General features: G+C 38.4%; 1 protein-coding gene across 1 annotated transcript; it reads right to left on the bottom strand.

The window, feature by feature from the left end:
* Positions 1-1,830: 1,830 nt before the first annotated feature.
* Positions 1,831-9,087, bottom strand: LOC143552111 (PH, RCC1 and FYVE domains-containing protein 1-like). Its single transcript, XM_077042403.1, has 9 exons — positions 8,729-9,087; positions 7,023-7,109; positions 6,792-6,881; positions 6,502-6,582; positions 6,177-6,368; positions 3,453-5,594; positions 3,236-3,382; positions 2,791-3,155; positions 1,831-2,693 (listed from the first exon to the last, which is right to left on the bottom strand). The coding sequence occupies exons 1-9, from the start codon at positions 8,780-8,782 to the stop codon at positions 2,561-2,563; spliced, it is 3,291 nt and encodes a 1,096-aa protein (XP_076898518.1). The 5' UTR covers positions 8,783-9,087; the 3' UTR covers positions 1,831-2,560.
* Between the last annotated feature and the right edge of the window lie 1,163 nt (positions 9,088-10,250).

The raw sequence follows: 10,250 nt of genomic DNA, 5'->3' as shown, positions 1-10,250 counted from the left end.
CATGTAACACCACGTGGGTTCCGTCCAATTGCTAACGGTTGCCCCCGCTATGAACCTGTTCAAATGATCGTCTGGATCAGATAGGCCGTCATATGTGCCTATGTTAGGCATTTGTTTAGCACTTTTCGGGGCAATTGCTTCAGCAATGTCCCTTGCAAATTTGGACGTTCCTGCATTTGTAACGTTTGGTCTGAACGTTTTAGAGAAGTCTCGTGGACTTCCATCTATGCTTTTTGGTTTGAAGGCTTGTCCAAAATGCCTTTTCGGTTGGGTTTCCGTTTCTTTACGCTTCCCTTTTGCTTTATGACGAGGGTTCGCGTCGGAGTCGGATTCCTCCGAGTCATCCTCCCAGTATTCGAATTCGTCGGCCTGTTGCACGGAACGCAAGCGTTCATTTAACTCAGCCTGGAATTCCTTTTGTCGTGCCTCCGCCCATGCCTTGACTTCGTCGAGAGTCTGGCGGGGGAGTCTTCGTTTTTCAAACTGGGTATCGGTGGATCCCAGTAGGCGGTCATTTACTGCACTTGCCCCTGCTTTAGTAAGTGGGGTAGTGTTCGTAAAATTTACTTCACTTGCTCCGGCTTCGGTAGCCGGAGTAGTGTTTGTAAAAACTGTGTTGCCGGTATTCCCCCCAATAGCTGGGGTTGTGGTTACCGGAATTTCTCTAACCATCTTTTGTATAAAGTTTTGAAAAAACTGGAGAAAATTGTAGTTCTAGCTTTATGCACGGATGGCGCCAATGAAGAAACACTAACCGGACCCCGGGCAGATTACTGGTAACCTGGGGGTTGGAGAGCTGTTTCCCACGAGGGGTTAGACCCTTGGAAGATGGTTCTTCTGATAACCTGCAAAACAGACACCGTGAGCTCGTCACTGAGAAGGGGGGGTTCCTCCTTGTGACCACCCTCCGGCGTGAGAATCAGACTAGATTGCTCTTTAAATATAAAAGTATATTAAGAGATTGCTAGAGCAGATATCAGGTATATATGATGATAATATGATAAGATGAGATGGTCATACCATTTGGGGTATTTATAGCCGAAGGTAGGTTTCCAAGGGGTTTAGCCGGCCCAACACGCTACCAACTGTAACCTATGCACGTGCCCTGCCTGTGAGTGGTGGATAGGTAGCGGCTGACACAGAGCAGGCGTGTCGTGCACTCTTCCTCTTCTGCCAACAACAGGCTAGGCACGTGGTATGGCAGGAGTTGGTGGGTAGGCGGCGGCTATTGGTCACAGTGCTGTGGCGTGCTGTCTGCCATGCTGCTGTCAGTGAGCTGTCGCATTCTTGGTCAGATCTTTTGTCTGTACCTCGTCAGGTATCACACAAAAGATCCTCCATCATACGGACTGGCTCATTTAGGCGGGAGTTTTCCCCCTCCCGCCTTTGCTCATTCCTTCAGGTGACACTGGGGAGAGTTAAGTGCCTAGTGCGTGTAGCCATGCTGCGCGGGTGGCCTTCACTCATGGCTTGTATCCGAGGCTGCGGGAACAGGCGGAGTCCTTCACCATGGGAGGCATTTCCTGCGGGACCAGCTTGCATACTGCGCGTAAGGACGTCACTTCTCTGAGCACGGTTGGTCCTGCGGATCCAGTTGGTCTCTGCGCAGACGTCCCTGTTTAAGGTGAGTCTTGCGGGTCCAACTGGGCTCTGCTGGGACCTACCTCTTCAGATCAAATATGTCAATATTAAAATTATATTGTAACAACATAGGTTTCCTATTATATATAGTATAATAACATAATCAAATTAAAGAGAAAATAATTCTCAATTTTATAATAAACTTTTCACAAAAACAAATATATATGGTATAAAAACGAAAATGTGTGAGAATAAATGCCATAAATACAATGTTTGTAAATTAATAGAATATAAGGATTATAATACTTTCTAATGTGTATCGGTTTAGGATGTTAAGTTTATTTAAATGTTTTAATTAATTTAATTATTGTTTAGGCATCCTAGTTAGATACAAACGTGTTTAGTTTTGATCTATAATTCTATATAAACGGTATAGAGTTTTATCGTTGTAATTAACTTTTGGTGTTTGCCCACCATTCATGTTACCAATTCAGTTCACGATACAATAATAGAAACTAAAACACAAATCTACATGTAGTTGTGCTCATGGTTCGGTTCGACCAGTTTTAACACAAACTTTGGTCACACCACAACCTGTTTTAACAATTCGACAAATTGCATTTTACAGTCCGAACCGATATAAAAACGGATTAATCCAAATGCAAATACAGGTAAAAAAAAGGAAAAACCCAGTGAATATTAGATGATAGCAAACTACAAGCAATCAGAAATATTTGGAGATATGTGACAACTTTAGAAGCTAAGAAAAAAAAAGTCAAAATATACACTGTAACAGCTTTCTGGAAAACCTACAATGAATTTACATATTCATCACCGCTAAAAAAACACGAAACAATGGAAGACGGAATCACAACCAAATCGATCTCTTGTTATAGAAAGCCTTTTCTTCAAATCAACACGACACTGAAGAATATCAAGTACCGGTAAAGAAAAAATACCCATTTACATATATGACATGTCACTGTGCCAGGTCATCACTTGCAACGCCTACGCTTGATTTATCAACCACTCGAACATTATAACGTTGGTAAACTCTTGCACGATTCTCAGCCCACCACTGCTCGGCTTGTTTCTCACTGAAACGCTTCCGGCTGTGCATTCGACAAGTTAAAAATGTAGAAATTATACACGGGTGACAGAAAAGACAGTTATGCCCCTAGAGTAATAAGAGAAGCTAAAAAAGCATACCTGAAGCGGACCCGTTTAAGATCTATAATACCACCAGGTAAAGATGTGAGTGTGATATAAACACCAGGTTCATCTTGTTCAACCCATTCCTCTTCACCGTCTTTGCTTTTAGTACCATTTGATTGAACTGCTTTGTTCGGGCCTGAGCCACGGTTTATCATGGAGCTTGATCCGTTTAATGCTAACGGGGTGTTTGAGCCACTTGAATCAGGTTCTTTAAACGATGGTGTTTGACCATTAGGCTGGTCAATTAAAGCGTTTAACAACACGTCACTTGAAGAAAGATTGGAACCGAAAGATGTGAAGGAAGGAGATTTAAGGTCCCGTGCGGCTCCCACTGGCAGCCTTTCAGCCATGTCTTTCAGCTTTTGAATAAAAACATCATCAGTCAAAAGGTCAAACATCATCGGTCAAAAAGTCAAAAAGTTAACAAGATTAATCTTACTTGTGCAGTAAGGGATTTGATTACTTCTTTTGCAGCCTTGCATTTCGAGGCTTCCTCGCTTGCAATTGACATCGCTTCCTTTAACTGTTTAGAAGTTCTTTCCAACTCAAGTTCTTGCAGTTTGACTTTACGGGTCAGATTGTCAACCTGAAGAACAAAATGAATAGAATATATTAATCTATTTACATAGATAAAAAGATTGATAAAAGTAATATACCTGTGTTCTTAGTGTGGTAGCTTCTTGATTGAGGTTATCATTTGTCCTTTTAGCATCATCCACAACGATCTTGGGTGAAGATAGTCCCGCCAAAGTTGGCGTCGGAGTGGTGGACCGAGGTGGCGGGCTGGGCCGCCTAGATACGGGTGACGTGGCACGAGAAACGATTCTCGAGCCCGGGACTGAAGCCGAGAAAAACTTTTTAGAGGAGCCGAAAACCGGATTAAAAGATTTGGAAATACTTAAACCTCCCCACTGGGAGCTTCCGGAAGGAATAGGCGACACACGGCTGCTGTTAAACTCTAGCTTCTTGTTTCTTCTAGAAGAATAGTTTTCGATTGGTCTCAACGATTCCATTGAAGCTAATCTATCGAGGCGAGGACGCGACCGTGATTCCAAATTATCGGTTTTTTCATTTTGTTCGTTCAAACCTTGATTAATACTTCCACTTCCTCTTCGACTCACGGATGAGTGTGAGGATCCATCATTTCCACTAGCTTTTTTCAGTTTATTAAAACAATTATCACAAACGCGATACGGTTTGTTTGGATTTGGTGCCATAGATGCTCTGAGTGACTTCTTGCTACTGCATGAATGACAGAAAACAAGACCACAATTGTAACAATTGTGTCGTTTTCTTTTGAAATTAAACGGTAACCGACACCCCGAACACATTGACTGATCGATTCCCGAAACCCATTTATGAAGACATATAGCTGCAGTAAAATTAGTACCACAAGCAATACCTTTAACTTGTTTATCTTTTAACGCTTCTACTAAAGTTGGATAACTTTTGTCATCTATATCTCCATGACCTAATCGACCATTAGCTCCTTTTCCCCATGTATATACTTCTGTTTTTGAAGTTAAAACCGCAACATGATGGGCCCCACAAGCTACTTCCTCCACAAAATTCTTTGAAAGTCTACCTTCAACACAATACGGGACCTTCCCGTCCGCTTTCGGGTTTCCAAGTTGACCATAAACTGGACTCCCCATAGTATACACGTGACCTTTAGTGTCAAGTGCAATAGTCATGCTATGGCCACATGCCACCTGGCAAAAATTTGGGTCCACGAGTGCAGCAACACAAGTAGGTACTAACTTTGTTTCTTTATCACCATGCCCTAACCGACATTTATCACCATCACCCCAAGTAAATAGTTTACCCGACGAACAATTACTGGAACTCGAATTACCAACCATAACTTCAACAACCGCAGCAGTATGCCACACGCCACAGGCGGCTCTAACCGTTCTAAGTCCCTTTAACGACTCGACTTCTCTTGGTATCGAAACGCTTTTCCGATCACCGTGTCCTAAAACACCAAACGTCCCGTCACCAAAAGTAAAAAGCTGACCAGATGATGTCACAACAGCTGTATGCCATGGCCCACATGATATAAAGGAAACATGGATACCTTCTAACGGGCCATTTACTCGTTTTGGAACCCAATGGCTAACCTCATTCCCGTGTCCCAAAATACCAAAATGTCCTTCGCCCCACGTGTAGAGATCGCCAGATAAGGTAACCGCACACGTGTGATACTCACCACATGCTATAAGCTCGATGTTTGTATTGCTAAGGGAATCTATTAACTTTGGATGTAAAACATCTGAATCTATACCATGCCCTAGCCTACCACCTAACTCTTCACCCCAAGAAAACATTTCTCCTTGTTTTGTAACTAATGCTGCGTGCCTTCCACCGCAAGCAACGTTTTGAACATCAAGGACAACTGCAGATTCTAAGGCTTTAGGTAACAAAGAATCAATTTTGGTACCTGAACAATTGTTGGCTTTGTGGGGTCCACCACCTATAACTCCATCACCGGTGCACTCACCCCAAATGAAAACATCACCTAATGCATCTCCATCATCATGACCAGAGCCTTGACTTGATGAGCTGACAGCACTTGATAAGCTGACTCTGAAGGCGTCTACTCCCATTCCCCTTATGTGGTTGTGCATGCTGTCTGACCCGCCCGATGACAGTGAATAGGTTGACCCGTTTGTGGGAATGGGTGGAAAGAAACCCTTGGGAGGTAGCTTGTATAACACCTCCTCTGAAAATGTTTTGTCTAGACCGTTTTTTGGAGGGCTTCCGAATGGACTATTTAGGCTCAGCTGATCCATAGTGTCCTGAAAATGTAGCATAACATGCCATTTAACCATTGTAAATTTTGGGTTGTCTTTTACCTTTATAAATCTTTTAAAGGAAACAATACTTAAAAGGAAACGGGTAGAAAAACTTCTAAAGTGTGTACTATTAATGGATCAAACTTTTTAAATGTTTTTTGTTGAAAACACCTACATCATTACATAGGCATGTCAAAACAACTGCCTGACCTATAGCAACAATTGTAAAAAAAACTATCAGTTTTGATCACTTACGCATTCAATTCACTTATCAATCGATCAATTCGGGTTATGTTTTACCTCAAAACAGGTTTAAAGGGTACAAATAAAAATAAAAAACTTGAAACAAAACGGGTAGAAAGTCACCTGCAGTGTACTTATGATAAATCAAACCTCCTAAATAGTATTGTTAAACAATCATACTAGTGAAATAATATAAGTTTTTAATCATATCTAACAACTATTTATAACTAAAATAAGGCCAAAAAAAATTGTACAAGTGTTCCAAGTCACCAATCTGACCCGTTTAGACATGTACAAAAAATGTTACCAATTTTTACAAATCAGCCATGTAAGAAGTTGTACCTTCTGTGAGCTACTGCCACTACCAAATGGAGAATGTAAAGGGGAGCTTCTTTGTGTGTATGTTCTGGGACTAGCTTCAGATGGGATTTCATCACTTCTTGATTCACTTCTCCAATTTCTCTGATGACCACGTGATATTAATGCTTTAAGGCCACTAAACCATACCTCAGCTTCATCTTTATCCTTACAGATCTAAGTAACCAAAATGAATTGCAAGAATATAAATAGGAATCCTCATAACTTATTGCTAAATTGGTCAATTAAAGGCTGGAAATAGTACAAAATGTATAAAGAAATCAAGGGCATTAAGAATTGACAGTCGTACCAAATCCAGAGACCTATCATTGTATATCAGCGAAAATGATTGATACTCCTTCTCGGGCCGTGGGTACCTTTGAAAGATTGGCTACAGAACAAAATGATATCATGGTAAATATTCATGACAATTAGAAAAGTATGCACTATATATAACTATATTCATTTTTCATTTTAATAAAACAACCTCACAATGAACACCAAATTTTCAAATTATTATGAACTAAACAGAGTTATGATCTTCCCTTCAAATTATCATAACTAACCTTTTAATATAAATGTGCAAAGCAAACAACTTACAGTTCGTTGCCCTGATACAATTCTGGTGACATGACTCAGTCTTAGCTGTTTTTCCTCTTTCCCAGAAAACCATATGAGAATAGACTCATCCTGAAATAGCAAACAAAATAACTGGAAATATTAGAAGATATACACAAATTAATGTAAATCTAACAAAAGTTATGACAATAACAAAACATATTAAAGGATTATATTATATAACTTTACATAAAAAATAAAAGTCAAACTTACATTAGCCAACCTGAAGGGACAAAACTTAGGTTTCCCCCTTCTTCCATACTTGAGAAGATAAGCCCCCTTTTTAAGAGCAGTAATGGCCTGCGATAAATATAATCAAAGACACTTAAGTTAAACATAATTCACCAAATTTCTGTTAAAAAAGAGGGATGATAAACCATGCATCTAAACAGCCTAAACAGAAATTCTGTTATTTATTAGGGAAGTGATACCACTTGTTATGAAAACTTACAGAAGACAAAAGGTGTACTTTATCAACCACAACCAGATGTTGATATTTAACAGAACAGGTACAACATTACATATATTAATAATCTTCTGGTAACTGGATAGTTCTAAGAAATGTTATGTCATAGAAAAAAGTTACAATCATATTAGCATCTAATTCTAGATAGCAATAAGTGGAAATTACTATTTTTCCAGTTTTACGATGGTTTAAACAATGAGAAAACAGGGAATGCTATCACATGGATTAGAAATAATTTGTAAATTGGTAATTAGGGGTTTACACTTTAAAATGTGACAAGGAGGTAAAAAATAATTTGTTTGCCAATTATCATATGTTTGAAAATGCTGAGCGTAATAAAGCAGATGATCACCCATCTACACCCAATGAGCTAAAAGACAGCAAAACATACAGCCTAAAGAACCGGTGCAATGCTCATAACAGTTGCAACTAACACTTAAGCATGGTCACATAATGCATTTTGTCAATAAGCATAGAAACATAAAGTCCCAATTACGTATCATTCACCTTCTTTGCATTATCCTTGTATCTCAAAACATACTTAAATCACTCTAAAATGTATAACATCGTATAAGTCCAACTATAAAACCACAGCAAATGATAAAACAGCACAGAGATACGATATCTGTAAGGTTATGTGTTGTGGAGGGGCTACAAAACAGGGCGACTTGCACCATGTGACGCCCAGTCGCCAAAGGAAAGGGTGAGTTTTTGTTTTAGGGGTGTAATGGTGTTGTAGCCCCATATATATATATATATATATATATATATATATATATATATATATATATATATATATATCACACACACACACAAACTTAGGCTATGTGTAGTGGAGGGGCTACAAAATGGGGCGATTTGCGCCATGTGGCGCCCAGTCAGCAAAGAGTGGGTTTTTGTTTTAGGGGTGTAATGGTGTTGTAACCCAATATATACACACACACATATTATTATAATAATAATAATAATAATAATAATAATAATAATAAACCAACAAACAAATCCAGGGACAAAAACTAGTCCCCCCCCCCAAAAAAACCCCCACAAATCGCATGGGGGCGGTGTTCCACCTTTTTGTCGCCCTCGTCGCCCCTCAATTGTCTCCCACTACAGATAGCCTTATAATAATAATAATAATAATAATAATATAACAACAAACAAAATGGGCGACAATACCTCCCCCCCCCCCCACACACACACACACACATTTCGCCCCTATGTAAAGGTAGCCCCAAAACTTCCATTTTCTCGCACCATTACGCAATAGTCATAAGTTTACAATTCCGTAACAGCACAAACACACCTAACTACATTTCAAAACATAACTATCTCATTATTACAGGTAATTAATCACTAACCTTCTATCTAAATCCAAATCTAAATCTAACATAATAACATGATATAAAACCCTAGAATAACATCTAAAGGTAAAAAACATCATCATCATTTATACCTGCTCAATATCCCGTTCAACTTGTCCACCAGTCCTACTAACATCTGAACTCATCCTCTATTTGAACCAGCAATCTCAAGTAACAACAACAATTAACATCCTCTTCGTTCTCAATTGCAAAAATTAACCTAACCTCATTCATCAAATTTAATCAAATTAACCGATAGCACAATCCGCGTAGCTCATTAACCTAATTGAACACCGAATTAGCAGGAACAAGTGAGAGTCAATGAATGAATTGCCCTAATTAACCGAACAAATTCGAGTGTGTGAAAATTGAGGTGAATCTGTAGGCGAATGAATGTGAAATTGTGTGATTGCAGATCAAAACCTAGGTGTAAATGATGATCGATTGATTGATTGATTGATTGATCTGATAAGCAGGTGTTTAGACCGGAAGAGGAGAGAGAAAGTGGTGGTGGACTGAAAGTAATAGTAATCAAAAGGGGAGTCGAGCTAATAATAATAATAATAAAGTTAAATCCATTTTGTGTGTAATTTACTTTTTTTTCCGAACGGTGGGGCGTTCCCTGATAAATCATATCGTCGACTGTCATTTAACAGTCTTGTGTCATCATAAAGAAGAACTTTCTGACGTAATATTCGGTGGGACGAAAACTCGGATGCGCTCAAGATTCAAACTGCCCGCATTTGCACAAGGGCTAGCTCAAATCCTTGATTATCAATATTCACCCAAAGTGACATAGGTGAGATTTAAACTTGAGTCTTCAATGGAGAACTAGAGCCTCCTATCAGACTACAAGTGAGGGATACATGTGTAATTAACTAATTATTATTATTATTATTATTATTATTATTATTATTATCATTATACACCGTAAATAGATGATTAAAAATACAAAAGTATATGCACGTTTAAATAAGCTGGTCGTTGTTTGAGTTGACTTACGGGATTGTGTGTGAGAGCATTCTCAGCCTGTTTCGCATCCTCATCTCTATTATTACTAAAAGAAAAAAAACACTACATTTCTCTCTAATTTTTCAATTAAATGATATTTTTTATATATTTATTACTACATTTTCTATCTCACTCGCAACCAATTTCAACAAATATTATAAAATAAATTGAGACAAACAAACTATGTCTAAATTTACCAAAAATCACTAATGATATTCTCTCTGCCCTACTCACAAACCCATTCTAAAATTTATAGAATCCTCTGATATAAATTTAAGGGATTGGCTGAGAAGGCTCTAAATTCATTAATCTGAGATAGCAAATTTCAATAAACCACAAAATACAGTTTTTGTTCATGTGTTTTGTTTAAATTTACTATTTCATTTCAAAAGTTTAAAATTTGTTATATTCATCCATAAATTTTGATCTTTATTGCAATTTTCGTCCAATAGGTGTGTTAAAATATGCTATTTTAGTCCAAAATATGTTAACGAGATAGACGAAAACTAAACTCTAGAGACAGAAATAGCAAATTTTAAAATTTTGAATTGAAATAACAAAATTTGTTGAAGAAACCATAAGGATGAAAACCGCAGTTTTCTC

Source organism: Bidens hawaiensis, unplaced genomic scaffold (assembly GCF_021521415.1).
Source record: "Bidens hawaiensis isolate Kalapana, Puna unplaced genomic scaffold, B.hawaiensis_p1.1 tig00016775_1, whole genome shotgun sequence".
NCBI classification, from domain to species: Eukaryota; Viridiplantae; Streptophyta; class Magnoliopsida; order Asterales; family Asteraceae; genus Bidens; species Bidens hawaiensis.
The sequence above is the reverse complement of the archived record's forward strand: the minus strand, read 5'-3'. Positions and strand labels throughout refer to the sequence as shown.